The sequence below is a fragment of the Pangasianodon hypophthalmus genome, chromosome 2, assembly GCF_027358585.1.
Source record: "Pangasianodon hypophthalmus isolate fPanHyp1 chromosome 2, fPanHyp1.pri, whole genome shotgun sequence".
Lineage (NCBI taxonomy): Eukaryota > Metazoa > Chordata > Actinopteri > Siluriformes > Pangasiidae > Pangasianodon > Pangasianodon hypophthalmus.
Window position 1 is genome coordinate 31,307,361 of NC_069711.1, and position 14,198 is coordinate 31,321,558.

General features: G+C 40.2%; 2 protein-coding genes across 3 annotated transcripts; one reads left to right on the forward strand and one right to left on the reverse strand.

The window, feature by feature from the left end:
- The first annotated feature begins 18 nt into the window (after window positions 1-18).
- LOC113538284 (ankyrin repeat domain-containing protein SOWAHC) lies at window positions 19-9,247 on the forward strand. Its single transcript, XM_053228336.1, has 2 exons — window positions 19-2,397; window positions 6,831-9,247. The coding sequence occupies exon 1, from the start codon at window positions 575-577 to the stop codon at window positions 2,381-2,383; it is 1,809 nt and encodes a 602-aa protein (XP_053084311.1). The 5' UTR covers window positions 19-574; the 3' UTR covers window positions 2,384-2,397; window positions 6,831-9,247.
- A 1,922-nt stretch (window positions 9,248-11,169) lies between these two features.
- LOC113538445 (gamma-crystallin M2) lies at window positions 11,170-13,994 on the reverse strand. 2 transcript variants are annotated; one of them, XM_034314392.2, is made up of 4 exons: window positions 13,856-13,994; window positions 13,099-13,252; window positions 12,471-12,713; window positions 11,171-11,625 (listed from the first exon to the last, which is right to left on the reverse strand). In XM_034314392.2, exons 2-4 carry the CDS (start codon window positions 13,105-13,107, stop codon window positions 11,350-11,352), a joined length of 528 nt encoding a protein of 175 aa, XP_034170283.1. In that variant the 5' UTR covers window positions 13,108-13,252; window positions 13,856-13,994; the 3' UTR covers window positions 11,171-11,349. The 2 variants fall into 2 exon arrangements, with proteins under 2 accessions (XP_026789318.1, XP_034170283.1); XM_026933517.3 differs by lacking the exon at window positions 13,856-13,994 and having other exon boundaries at window positions 11,170-11,625; window positions 13,099-13,598.
- Window positions 13,995-14,198: the final 204 nt, after the last annotated feature.

Consider the following 14,198-nt stretch of genomic DNA (forward strand, 5'->3'; position numbering starts at 1 on the left):
AAATACCTCACCAAAAAGATCCTGACTCTGAAATTAAACCATAACTAATTCTTATCTCCAATATAAATGACTGTGTGGTTATTATTTTGTTTAAAAATTTTTGCGAACATATCATATCACGAGGTGTCTTTCACTCAACCTCCCCCCACGTCTACATTGGTACGCCCTAAACCAGATAAACTCTTGGAAAACGCAACTGTATTGGAAATGAGAAACTGGCGTCCATTTTGGCTCTGGAAGGGCCGCCTATGGTTACAACACTCATGATATTGAGATCCAATATGGCGTCCATGAGGCTACAGTTTCAGTTAGGAGGGATTAAAGGGCGGGGCGGGTGTTTGCTTGGCTCCGAGTAATGAATGAAGACGTGGTTGCTCCACTTACTGGCAATACTAGGGATTAGCAGCGGGATAAAGAGCCAAAATAATGGGGGATCCAGAAGTGGGGCGAGAATCGATTTGTTTATTCAAATCTGAAAAAAGAGGCGATTTCCTTCACCAGGTAACAGTAACAGATATCCTGCTAAACGCAGGTAAACAACAATGGTCGATGATGTGTGCTTTATTGTGATCTGATGGCGACTGAATGCACCCAAGAAGCGGTTTTATGTTTTCTAACGGAGAGAGGAGGGAGAGTGAAGAAGGCGGATTTCATAAACCACTTCCGATCCTCCATCCCCACCGAGCCCGAGAGGAAAGCCGCCGCTGAAGAGGCGTTTAGGAGCTGCGTGGACAGCGTCGCGCTGGTGAAAGCGGAGAACGGAGAGAAGTACGTCTGTCTGAGGAAAAGGTTCAGGGGCTCGGTGAAACGGGAGGATGGCCATCACGGACCGGACAGCGCCGCCGTCCTGGAAACGAGCCTCAGCGCTGCTGCTGCTGCTGCTGTTACCCATGACAACCGCAGGGACGCGCCTGTCATACCAGGCGAGTCTCAGAGCCGCGCGCTCAACACCACCGTCCCGTCAGAGAACAAAGATGCAAAACAAGAAATACCGCCTGCCTCGGTCTGCGCCGGCGCAGGTGCGCGCACACCTCCGAATATTTCACAAACCAGTCCGGATGGATCAGCTGCACGCGCTTGCACTCAATCAGTCGCGCACGAATCTGAGGATAAAACAGAAATGGGGAATCACAACACCAGGAACGCGGGCGCTGGGAGCCACAGCAGGTCTGTTCGGAGATCTGATGAAACTCCGCGTGATGCGCAATCTCCGGGAAAACGTGTCCCAGAGGTCGCCGTGACTGAACCGTCTCACCAACCGGCGACTGACGGAAGTAAGTTCTTCCATCTTCCTTGTTTACCGACGCATGCCGGAGCCCTGAGCCAGCCCAGAGCTGATCAGAGTCACACAGACGGAGCAGAGGGCGAGTCTGCACCGAAAGCACGCGAGGAGGACACGGCAGGAGCAGGGAGTGGATCCCGGCTGCTCAGTCTGGGCTCGTGCGAGGGAGGAGCGGATGAGGGAGGACGCTCGGACTCTGCGAGCAACACCCCCAAAGGGAGTCGGAAGAGTTTTATCGAGCACATGATGAGCAGCTCGCCGCAGGTACGACGCAGCATGGTGCTCAGGCACAGCCGACACGCAGCCAAGAGCGACGGCGACTCGTCGTCGGTAAACTCCGCGCACGCTGAAGAAGAGAGCGCCGCCGCGACGCTGGACCCCTTGGAGCACGAGTGGATGATGTGCGCCTGCGACGGTGACTGGGACACCCTGCGTCGGCTGCTGAACACCGACCCCAGCCTCGTTTCCAAGAAGGACTTCGTGACCGGCTTCACGTGCCTGCACTGGGCCGCCAAGCTGGGAAAGCACGAGCTGCTCGCCCAGATAGTGACCTTCGCGCGGCAGCGCGGCGTAGCGCTCGACGTGAACGCGCGCTCGAGCGCCGGCTACACGCCCCTCCACCTGGCCGCCATGCACAACCACATTGAGGTGATCAAGCTGCTGGTGGGCGCGTGCGACGCCGACGTGGAGGCGCGCGATTACAGCGGCAAGAAGGCGAACCAGTACTTGCGCGGCGACGTCGCGCGAGACGTCCTCGACATAGCGGGCGCCGACGCTGCCTGCGACCCCGAGAGCGAGGAGCTCGCGCTCGGAGACGAGGGCGCTCGGTGGAAGCTTCCCCGAGTTCTCCAAGCCAACCTGAGGCTGCTGAACCGCAGCGCGAGCGAGGACGACGACCGTGACTGTGTCGGGGGGCTCGCGAGGGAAAGGCCACTTCGCCGGAAATCGTCATTTAACAAGCTGAAGCCCAGGCTGAGCAAGGTGCGCGCGGGGATCACGCCGATCGTTCACAGCACTTCTCACTTTGAGCGGCTCGAGGGAGCCACGGGTCAGACTTCCGGTCCGGTTAGAACCAGACCCAAGTCAAACCTATTTGGGTGATTCTGCATGTGCGGGTACGGTTGATGTCAGACTTCTCAGACTTGCTGCTTACACACACACACACACACACACACACACACACACACACACACTAAAAGACAGTGGTAGGGATTCTACCCAGAGCCATGACAGACACAAGGGGCCCAGTACATAAACCTGCCAGGGGCCAAAAATTCCTCCTTGCACACCTGCTACAAGGTGAACATTCCAAGTGCACGGAAAACACTTGTGTATCCACCACCAGCACCTGAGATACAGATGAGTGCAAAAGTTTACATCCCCCTAACGTTTATCAGTCGTGGCATTTGTTAACTTAATGGTGTTGTTATATCAGTTGAGTTTAAGTCAGCGCTTATCTTTTTTTTTTTTTTTTTTAGCAAACTCAAAAGGTTGCATCCCATTGACATGCTCAATTGATTTTATTTTATTTTATTTAATTACGATGTCTACTTTAAGTTGTATTTAATTTGTAGACATACTCAAACTCTTAAGCAGTTTGCTGAAAGCAGAGAACATAAGAGTTAGTGCAGAATGAGAAAACAGCTTTTACAAGACCTAAAACAACGCATGTTTAACTTTCACACAGCTGGAAAAGTGCATAAAAAGATATTAGACTGTATAGAAATGGCATCATTCAGACACAAATGCACCAAATAAGTGAAAAAACTGTAGTCTGTGGGGGAAAATGAGTATAACTCCAAAACAAACACCAGCATTCTGCAAAAGTCTTAATTTAATTACATCATATTTAACTAACTTGCATGAAACCTCTTGCTGGTTTGTTTCATCATGCTTGAAGTGAGGGAATGCAAACTTTCGCACTCAGTTGTAGAAGATATTAAATGCAGCCTTTAGCTTTATGTTGTGGAAGGTAGGAGCTGATCACACATGGAGCTGAAACAAACGGCAAATTTTGAATATATTTGATTATGATGCTATTTTAAATGCATCATTTAATCTGCAGGAAATGTGGTGAACTGGGCCATATACAACAGCTATACAACAGCGCTATGTAGGCAGTAGACTGTCCATCATGTGTACGGCCATAAATATCATAAAGTGTGACCGTGATGTTTTATTTTTATTCACTTACTAATGTTTATTAGATGCAAAGCACCTCATGGACCTGCCTGGTTAAAAGGGAGAAAACTGGAATACATATTTAACACCAGCATTCACAGATTGTGTGTATACGAAGTAAAGCCGTCGCAGTCGCACAACTAATTTTTACAATACAAACATTCACCAAGTGCCAAGTATTGAAGAAAACAATACTTGTTTTCTTCAAGTGTGCTGTTATAGGAAAATAATCAATGACAGGTTAGTGTGATGAGACCCAATGCGAAGCAAAGTTACTCTGTTACGATCCCGAAGTGGATTATTTTCATGTTTATAACACATTTATAACATGATTTATTCCTCTCATACCACAGCAATTTACCAACGATTACAACGTTTCATTTGTTAATGAACAACACGGCCTATTTTTTTAATCCATTTATAGTTATGTTTAATGTTGTCCACAGAACAAGTTAGTTCCTCCTCACTTATGTTATAGCAGCTATAAACATCCGTACCCTCACCAGTCTGTCTTACAAACTTCATAAAGCAAAAAAACTCACAGCTTGTCATGTTTCTGAGAAACCAGAAACCACAAGTTCTCTGTCGTGAAAAGAAAGGACAGTTACGAAGGATTCCTTCCATAAATGATAAAAGTCCCCTTACAGAAAACGTCAGCGTGTCAACAATTAGACATTTTTCTTTGTTTTTTTTTTTTTATCCATTTATGATTGGTCTAAGTTTATGTGAAGCCACAGAAGTCCCTGTGAATGAGCAGTTACTAGAGAAACAATAACGTATTAGATAAATAACAGTGGTTTGAATTACAGCTGGAAAGATTGTCAGAGTAGCTGTTATAGAAAATTAATCATCACCTTCTAACCAATCAGATTTGAGAATACAACAGCACTGTGGTATAATATCAGATATTACAGTTTACTGTGCTCTTGAAACAAACGACTGTGGTCAGGATGGTTTCTCAGAGCTGTCAGTCATCACGAGACAAAATTATTTAGCAGCTTTCTTTAAGTGATTCATTACATCATTGTTGTTGAAAGCAGAAAACCTGACACAAAATAGAAATATAGAAATAGTCATTTCAACAACCAGGCCAGACTTCTGTACTTCAGTTAAGCTGTGCAGATGAGCACATGGGGGAAAAACACGTAAACACCAGGTTGGTCTGTAAGTGTTGCTTTGTATCAATGACACTATATCCTTGCTACTCAGTATAATTTACTGTAATTTTCAGATTAAGCGCTTTACAATTGCATTGAATGTGATTTTTTGTTGCACTTTTCTGTAAGAGAGCACTAAGAATTATAACAAGCAAAACCCTTTTTATCATAGTTAAGTAACAGACATTTTATTTCCCCTGAGTTAAGTTGTGAAAAGTCTTGCTAAGAGTTGGAGCATGTCTGAAAATGTTAGCGTCATTGTGGTTTCACGTGAGCAAGCTCGAGCTCGTTCCCTCTTCACACACTGCTGACTGAGTGATTTGTCAGATCAGTGGGTTGACCACAGTGAATTGGACTTGGGAAAAACACAACCCTTAAAGGAATACACCAGACTTTTTTTTTTTTTAGCTTAATCACTATTCGGTATCTGTAGCGTGCATGTGATTAGCACATTTAAGAATTTCAATGTTTCCTTGCGCTGAGGATAGAATCTCAAATCTGTTTACTGAAAATGAATGTGAAAAGGTGGAAGGGCAGTTCTTAGGAGGGAAACAGATACAGTAGTTTTGTAAAGTGTTTAAATTAATTCTTCAGTTAAAAGTCATTTGGGAATTAAATTAGAGAATATCACAATACTTTAAAACGTTTCTGCATTTGTTCTGTACATAATACGTATTGCAGTATATAGGTTTTCGAACAAAACCTTAGTTTTGCATAAAAGATTTTTGAAAAGTTTTATTTAACTTTATTTAAACTTTATTGTAAAAATCTGTTTAGAATTTTAACGATTTAACATTTTAACATTTTAAAGATTCAGTACAGAATTTTGACTTTTATAACATTTATGTGGAAAAAAGTTAGAAAGCTATAGATACCAGTGACTTTATAGAAAAGTGTACTGTGGCATAATTAATCACTATATCGATATTAGATCATCATATTGGATATCAGAATACTGTTAGGAAAACATAAACAGTATTATAGCTATATTTCACTGTATTGCTTTCCAGTGTTGGAAAGTTAGATAAAATTCCTAAGAGCAGCTTGGGAAAGACTTTCCTCCGGTTCAACATCTGTCCCTAGACTTTGAATGGCAGTAATTTTTGTGACAATGTTTTCTGTTTCGTTTCATTTTTTCTTTCGGTTCTTCTTCTTTGTGTTAGAATGACTGAGTGTAGTAATCACACGCACACTACAGATGTAATAGATAGAAATCAGGTTGAAAAAAAACCTCTGGGAGTATTTCTTTAGCTTGGCTCAGAATTCTCTCGTGCTCTTTGCTCGGGTTTGTTTGCGTGCTGCTGAAGGTTACGGTACAAAATCTGATGTTGTTATCAGGAATAACACTGTGTACAGTTTGTCCTGTTTCAGAACTGGATATGTAAAGTAAATTTAGAAATCTGCCTTATTTATTTCAGACATAACTGCGTGTGTTGAGAGAGAGAGAGCGAGAGAGAGAGAGTGTGTGTGTGTGTGTGTGTGTGAGAGAGAGAGAGAGAGTGTGTGTGTGTGTGTGAGAGAGAGAGAGAGAGAGCGAGTGTGTGTGTGTGTGTGTCTGTGAGAGAGAGAGTGTGTGTGTGTGTGTGAGAGAGAGAGAGAGAGAGAGAGTGAGTGTGTGTGTGTGAGTGTGTTTGGGGAGGTGGGGGGAGTCATGTTTTTCTATCTTGGCGAGGACCCGGTGTCCCCACAAGGATAGGAATATGTGACATCTGAATATCTGACAGTAATTAGTCCTTGTGGGAACAACTGGCTTTTTTTTTTAAACTGTTTTTATTTATGAAACTAAAAGAGTGAAAATGTTTCCTTTTGTTTCCCGAGGTTAAGGTTAGTGTTAGATTAAGCATTAATTAGCTCCATTCATAATTATATCAATGCAAGGTCCTCACAAGGATAGTAAAATAAACATGCGTGTGAGTGTGTTTGTTAATTAATGTCCTCTGTCATCTGGCAAGGACTTTGCTGACCTAAAAATCTGTGTGTGTGTGTGTGTGTGTGTGTGTGTATGTGTGTGAGAGAGAGAGAGAGAGAGAGAGACCGGTTGTATTTCTCCGTAAACACACAATGATCTGCTGCTTGTCCTCATTTTCACATGACCAAGGCTCTGTTATCTACCACATGTTATCAACATTAGTCATGAGTGACAAAAGCAGACTTAAACATGTATTTATTCTCATATCAGGCTTTTTTTTTTTTTTTTTGGTACACATCAGCCGAGACTTTGCAGTGGCTCATGTGGGCTGATAGAAAACGGAGTTATGCAACAGTACAAATGTTCAAGCCAGTTCTTTTTCCCAGAAATTCCATGAAATTCTGAAGACTGATGATTTGGAAATGACTTCACACTGCCGTGGAAAAGCAGCTCACTTGGTTCCTGTGTAAATGTGCTCAGTTGCACTCTGTGTAATGATTTCATTCATCTGTAAAAATGTTTGTCGAAATGTGGTTTAGAAGTTTCATCCTGAACACTTACTTTGAAATTTAGACGAATATAAATGTTTAGGGCCTTTCCCATGAGAGCTGTTTGGACTCGATGTCTGTTCTGTTAAAAACCTAATTTGAGGTTGTGTATGTCTTAGAAGTTGTCTTTTGTAATTTTTTTTAAGAACCTGATATCATGCAAAATTTGTAAGAATTCTAACGATTTTGTTAATGTTGTTAATTTTCATACAGATGAATACAAAGCTAAACCTGCTAACGCCAAACTGTATACTAACGAATTTTTAACTGAGATTATGTTGTAAATCCATGAGTGTGTAAATCTTTCCTGACAGATTTTATACAGTTTATAGATTTGTTTTTTTATGTCATATTTTTACCGCACCCTTTCCCCTTACTGTAATCCAATACTTTCATATAGAAGTGAGCACATTTGTGCATGCTTTTGTACCGAATATGTCCTGATATGGTGGTATTGTACCTTAATCATATATCACGATAAAAGAAACTGGTTTTAAAGTCCTGGTGTTAACTGGGACGTTTGGTTCTCACCATTAAAGGAATACTCCATTGTATTTTAACCTAATGTTTATTCAGCATATTTGTATGTTTGATTCCTATAGACGAGAATTTCAACACGGTTAAATTTAGTGAGAAATGAACACAAAACCTGCTTCAAACTGACTTATAATGGTATTCTAAAGGCAGCTGTTGGGGCAGACAATAAACATTTAGAAATACACACACAGAATGGAACGAAGAAGCCAGACGTGAGGCTAAGGCTGATTTCTTTCTAGCTCAGACTGTAGACTCATGCAGCCTATCAGACTACAGTTTCATTGTCGAGCTTTTGATAGATATTAGATTTCAGCCCTTGCATCTAATATCACCACCAGCCTTCACTGCTCACTTCACACCAGGTTTCATGGTCATTTTCCCTTTATCTACGTATATTCAAGTGCAGTTTATGTCTCAACAAACATATATTTAATCATGTAATGTTAGTATTTGTAGAGAGTAGAGTTTTATATCATTCCTGTTACTTGGTTTGGACAAAGCCAGTTAGATACACAACATTTGTTTAATTTTCTCTAGTGAGTATTAGTAAAATAGGTTAGTATTACAAATAGGTTTTGTCTGTATGTTTATTTGAAATTAAATTAAATTGGTGGTTTATTTGCTTAGCGAGAAGCCTGTTACAATTAAGCGTGTAAGATCGGACAGTTTGTGTTGAATGAATCGAGGCAACAATCATAAATCAATTATTAGCAATTATAATTGATTATTATTTCAAAAGATAAAAAGTAATGAATATATTTACACCTATGTGTAAATCATTTATTTGGCTACCAAGCTGATTTGCCTGTAACTCTGATACTTAATAATAATAGTCCTTTTCTATCATCATTCCCAAAATAACAGTAATTCTACCCCAGATTCTGAACAAAGTTGGTAACATATCGGTCAGAGGATACTAAATCATATCGAATTGTATCGTAGCAGATTCAGTGGTATCACAAAATATCGAATTGTTGCCTTAAGAATCAAAATCACATCGTATCATGTGGAAGTCTGAGGTTTACGAGTGTTTTTAAGCTTCGTTTAATTATGTTTCACTCATAGTTAGCTACCGTTTAACACATTTACCAACTAATATATGTATCTAGTACATTAAGTGAACTATGTTTTTGCGTAAACTGAGGCACTGTAGCATTTTACTTTTATACAGAGAAAAGAAAGAATCTTCAATTCTTCAACATCTCTGAAATCACCAATGCAGACGTGTTGCGATTCTTGTCCGTGGCAGTGTTATATTACTGGAGTATTATTTTTAATGGAATGAGATATGTTGTAATAAACACAAGTCAATTTAATATCCAGGTGATGATTTCAGGGCTTCTATTTGGCATCAAGTTTGGATATCAAGTTTCCTTCAGGATAAAAAAACACTATGTTTTCTACTACAGATGTGTGGCTTACGGTACAATGCTGCGTTATGAAAGGGCTAAGCCTTTGTATTCGTTTATTCTGGTTTAAACAGATGGTTTAAAGTAATTCAGTGCATAGTATGATTCAACTAATCAACACAATTTTAACTTCCATTTTTACAGTGTGTTTACAGCTCCACTGCAATGACTCATGATTAACTAAAAGCTTTATGGAAAAATAAAGGATTTCTATTCTGATGTTTTCTTACCAGCGATACAGTGTGATCCTTTCTGTTATAACTTGAACATTCCTATAAAATAAACACACACACAGAACACACAGAGAGCACACAGTAACTCTAATGAAGTTACACGATGTCTAGTACTAAAAAGGCGTTTACCTTTAATTACATTACTGTTGTTGATTTTTGGTGAAAATATGACAAATTATTATGAATCACTCATAATTGTCCATGATGAGATGAGTGCTGCTAAATGTGATTATTATTATTGTGTTATAATAGCGTCATTCGCATTATCACCTAATTTATCATTATTAGCATGGACTCATTTGGCTCTGTGTGTGTGTGTGTGTGTGTGTGTGTGTGCGTGTGTGTGTGTGTGTGCTTTTTGAAAAGGCAGACAGATTTGCTGACATGGAGAATGTGCATCGAGTCATCAAATCACACCCATCCCGCCCGCTCTGCTCTCAATATGTGTTCAGACAAATGTCCAGACAAACACACAAATCTCAAGATACACTCACAGAATCTGAGCATTACAAGTATTAGTATGTTAACTACAGTAGAGTGCTCTAGTTCTAGTGTGGCCAACCCCAAAATTGTTGGCACCCTATATAAAAATCACTAAAATATAAGTATAGAAAACACCACCATGATATTTTCATGTTTCTTATGCGGAAACATGAAAATATCATGTTGTTTCTTATGTGGTGCTTTTTATCTGCCAATCACTGGTTTCAACATTGTTCTCTCCCACACTTTATTCCTCAGCTTGTGAAATGTGTGTGAAATGTTCTTTTAAGTTCAGATTGCAGGTTCTCAAATGCAGAGACTGAGAAACCAGTGCAAAACAGAGGTTTTGTAATTCCACAGCTAATTCTGTACTGATGTGGATGTACAGAATGTTTGGAGTGATCATCTTGTTGAAAGCTCTATCTAAAATCATTTTGTAACTTCCTGGTAGAGGCTGCCAAGTTTTGAGATAAAATATCCTGGTAATGAGAAGAATGTATTATCCTGTCAATCTTCATAAAAGTCCCTGGACCAACCGGCTGCAAAAAAAAACCAAAACAAAACAAAACAAAAAAGACTCAAAGCATTAATGATTCTGTAGTAAGCACTTTGTCCTGGTCAGGGCCAAGGTGGATCCAGAGCCCGTCCCAGGAACACTTGGGTTAGGTTCTGTTCACCTAGGGGCAATTTTGCATAGATAATCCACATACTGGTATGTTTTTGGATGGTGGTAGGAAACTGGACCCAGATAAAACCCATATGGACACGGGGAGACCACGTGAAACATACAGACAGTAACACAAGCTCAGGATTGAGCCGGGAACTCAATACTACCTGCTGTACATCCATGTCAGAACAATATTTTTCCAAATATACTGTATATTTTCTTAGTAGTGTGTATTTTCACTACTAAGAATGTGTGTGAAATTCACTAATGTGTGTGAAATGTTCTCTTCAGTTCAGACTACAGGTTTTTAACAGGGCTCAAAGCTGGTGATTTGTGTGTGACCATACAACCATTTCTGTGCTGATTTGGATGCATGTTTAGGGTGATTATGTTGTTACAAACCTCGGTTATAACCTCTTGGCAGATGCAGTCAGGTTCTGGGATAAATATCCTGGTACTTGGCAGAACTGATACTTCTGTCAACCACCAGCTGTAAAACAGCACCAAAGCACAGATGATACATCGCAGTATTTTATGAGTGGGTTTGCGGGGAAAGCTCTTTGGACGCATTTTTTTTGAACGACATACTGTTAATATTTCATTCTCATCTCACCACAAAACACATCACTGAGGGCTTCACTGACACGTGAAGTTCAGGCGCTTCACGTCGTGGAATGTGGCATGAAAAATAATATTACTTAAAATGAATTTTTTTTTGTTAGAGAAAAGGACAATGAGTGAAACATTTCAAGAATTTGGTTTAATATTTATTTGATATAACCATTCTTTTATAATTTACCTTGAGTCTGTGAAAAGCACAGAACCACCAAATGAACTGGACGTCTGTTTTTCATGGACAAATATAAACAGGTCATGGTGCTTTATTTGTACTCTTTTATTTAATTGTTAACTTTATTACATGGACAGAAAGACCATTGGTCCTTTAAAACTCGGTTATCCTGCGGAAGGAGCCGGTGGTGGCACACACTGCACCCCAGTCGCTGAACTTCCTGTACTCGCCGGGACGCATGAAGTATTGGCGCCCCCTATAGCTGGGATGCTCGTACAGGGTCCAGTAGCCGTCCATCACGTTGCAGGAGTAGATGTCCCTGTGGCGGAAGCGCTCGTGCACCGACTCGCAGTCGTCACTGAACTCCATCATCTGGCCCTGGAAGTCAGGACGCTCGTAGATGCGTATACGGTACTGCCCCCCACGGTCCTGGAGGGGGAAATGCAAGAAAGTTATGTGTTACTACTGACTTTTGCATTAGAGTAAATAAGTAATGTCATACCTAGAGCCAAACCTCAGGATGTAAATGAAAGTATTTTGGCTATTTTAGTGTTTCAAATAAAGGCTTTCTGTCAAAACTGTTATTCCAGTCATCATAGGAACATAATCTACAATCTGCATAGTCTAGATTTCTGCATGTTGCCCTGCTAAGAATATTTAAATATTTAATATCTGTTAATATTTGTTAATATCTAGTACCTAATAATGTAGTAATATAGAAAAGGTGAGGTACTTCCATTGTAGGTAGGCTAAATATTAATTTTATACCTTAAATATTAATTTTATACCTTAAACTTAAATTTAATACTAAAAAATATTTTAGGTGTTTTTAATAAAAGCTGTTTTTTCAGTGGTTTTGTTCAAATGTCCCCACATTTTCAAAATTGTCTCTTATCATCAAAAAATTTGGTCCCAATAATGAGAGAAATGAATTATAACACAAAATCTTGGAAATAATATATTTTACTGTACTATCAAGGATTGAAATTAAATTAATTTTTAATTTGAAATTAAAAGAGACTGCAGTGCATTTAAAGCACAACAGTCTGATTATTTCCATTTAATTAGTTTTGAAGGTTCAACTGCCTTCATGTTCCCAAGTGAAAGAAACAGTACAAAACGGTACAAAAGGTGCAGCTTTACGTTTACCATCCCAGTGTCGAGCAACGGCTCACTGCAAAAATATTATATTGATAACGCAGTCTAATCTATCTTGCTAAATATCATTTTTGCAATGCAAACCTCAGCATACACACACATACACACACACTTACATAAGAGAAGGTCCTACAAGAACGAACTGAGTCGTTGTAGCCCATCCAGTGTTGGTATTCGGGATATTCTCCACGGGTCAGTACGTACTGGTATCCTGTGTAATTGGGTTTCTCGTACAGGACCCAGCATCCGCTGTCCACTCGGATAGAATTGCAGCGGGCGAAGTGGGGCTGCGTGTCTGGGCAATCGATCTCACACTCATATGAGCGGCCCTGAAAGTTCTTATCCTCGTAAAATATGATCTGCAAACAGAGAAAGCAGGGTATGAGTAAAACATTTTGTTGCATCAGGAATTTTTTCAAATTTCAATTCATATTTATATTATGCTTTACTATCCTTATTAATCACTTGCTAGAGTCAAAGTCCAAAAGTAATCAGGGTTGGGTTTTCTAAAAGCATTGCACAGCCAAGAACTGTGTGTGTGCGTGTGTGTGTGTGTGTGTGTGTGTGTGTGTGTGTGAGAGAGAGAGAGAGAGAGAGTGTTTAATGTGATGCTCATTCTACCATTTAACAATAAACTTTCTGCTGCAATGCTTCTGAAAATCTCAGCCCTGAATTTTTTGGTTCTAAGCATGTCTCACATCATAATCCTGATGTTTACAGCTGTTCTGTCTCTGGTTTTCTCACCTTACTCATCCTGGTTGTGGGGTCCAGTCCTTCCTCGGGAGATAACTGAAGCACGGTCGGCCTTGCCCGCTTTATAAACCTCCGCCATGGGTTTGTAGGATCAACAGTTTTGTTGTTGCACTGGATTTGGCACTTTTGAGACACTGCCAAGATTCTGATCCAGGCCATAGATGAAAAAGTCCTGAATCATCAGCCCAAATGGCACACAGCTGCACATTGCTCACTCACTCCCCCTTTCTTTATTTTCAGCGTCTATCAAACCAGCTTTTATCTGATAATCCGCTATCAAAAGGGGTCCGTGTTTACAGCTGAGAAAGCTTTAAGTCATCATTATTGCTCAACTATGTGGTCTGCTTCTAGAAAGTTGGCTTGGGTCCGAGTGAGTGCCGGTGTCTGTGTGTGTTAGACAAGCTCCATGAAACAATCTCAAAGAAAAGAGTAAATTATGTGGTAAAGAACTGAAATAAGACAATTCTTTTCTATTCATATAAAGATCTGAGCAGAGATATAGAAGAGTTACTGACTAATATTACAGTAATTATGTAAGGAATAAAACACGATAAACCAGAGTTACTGTTACCACCCTGAACTTGATTATTATCCTACAACAGCATGTATCTAAGTGTTTGCTTTATCTTGTACCATGGCAGTTTACCCATAAATACAATGTTTATTTATTAAAAAACTACGTCATACTTTTTATCCATTTATAGTTGTTGAATTTCCACAAAACAAGTTAGTTCCTGTTATTACTTACACTGTTGCAGCTATAAAAGTTTGGACTCTCACCAGCTTCTCTTTTTCCTCTGCCTTGAAGTTAATAAGACAAAAAAAACACAGCTTGTCATGTTACCAAGAAACCTCAAAGTGGAAACTCCTCCTGGAAAGTCCTGAAGACTTTCCTGTGCTGGAAAACTGACTGACTGTTACAAAGCACTGACACTGGAGACTCCTTCCATATACGTAAAATATTGTCTCATTACAGAAACTTCAACATACCAATGATTATGCATTTTTCTTTGTTCTTTCATTCTATCTATCTATCTCGCCAAAAGTTTGTGGACACCTGACTTACCACTAGATGTTGGAGCGTGGCTGTG

What these genes read in the sequence shown, in the direction of transcription:
- LOC113538284 (XM_053228336.1), top strand. Translation starts at nt 575, where the DNA reads ATGGCGACTGAATGCACCCAAGAAGCGGTTTTATGTTTTCTAACGGAG.
- LOC113538445 (XM_026933517.3), bottom strand. Translation starts at nt 13,266, where the DNA reads ATGGCCTGGATCAGAATCTTGGCAGTGTCTCAAAAGTGCCAAATCCAG. An exon ending in CCACAACCAGGATGAGTAAG is followed by an intron (nt 12,714 to 13,098) that starts GTGAGAAAACCA and finishes CTCTGTTTGCAG; the next exon opens with ATCATATTTTACGAGGATAA. An exon ending in CTTGTAGGACCTTCTCTTAT is followed by an intron (nt 11,626 to 12,470) that starts GTAAGTGTGTGT and finishes TTCCCCCTCCAG; the next exon opens with GACCGTGGGGGGCAGTACCG.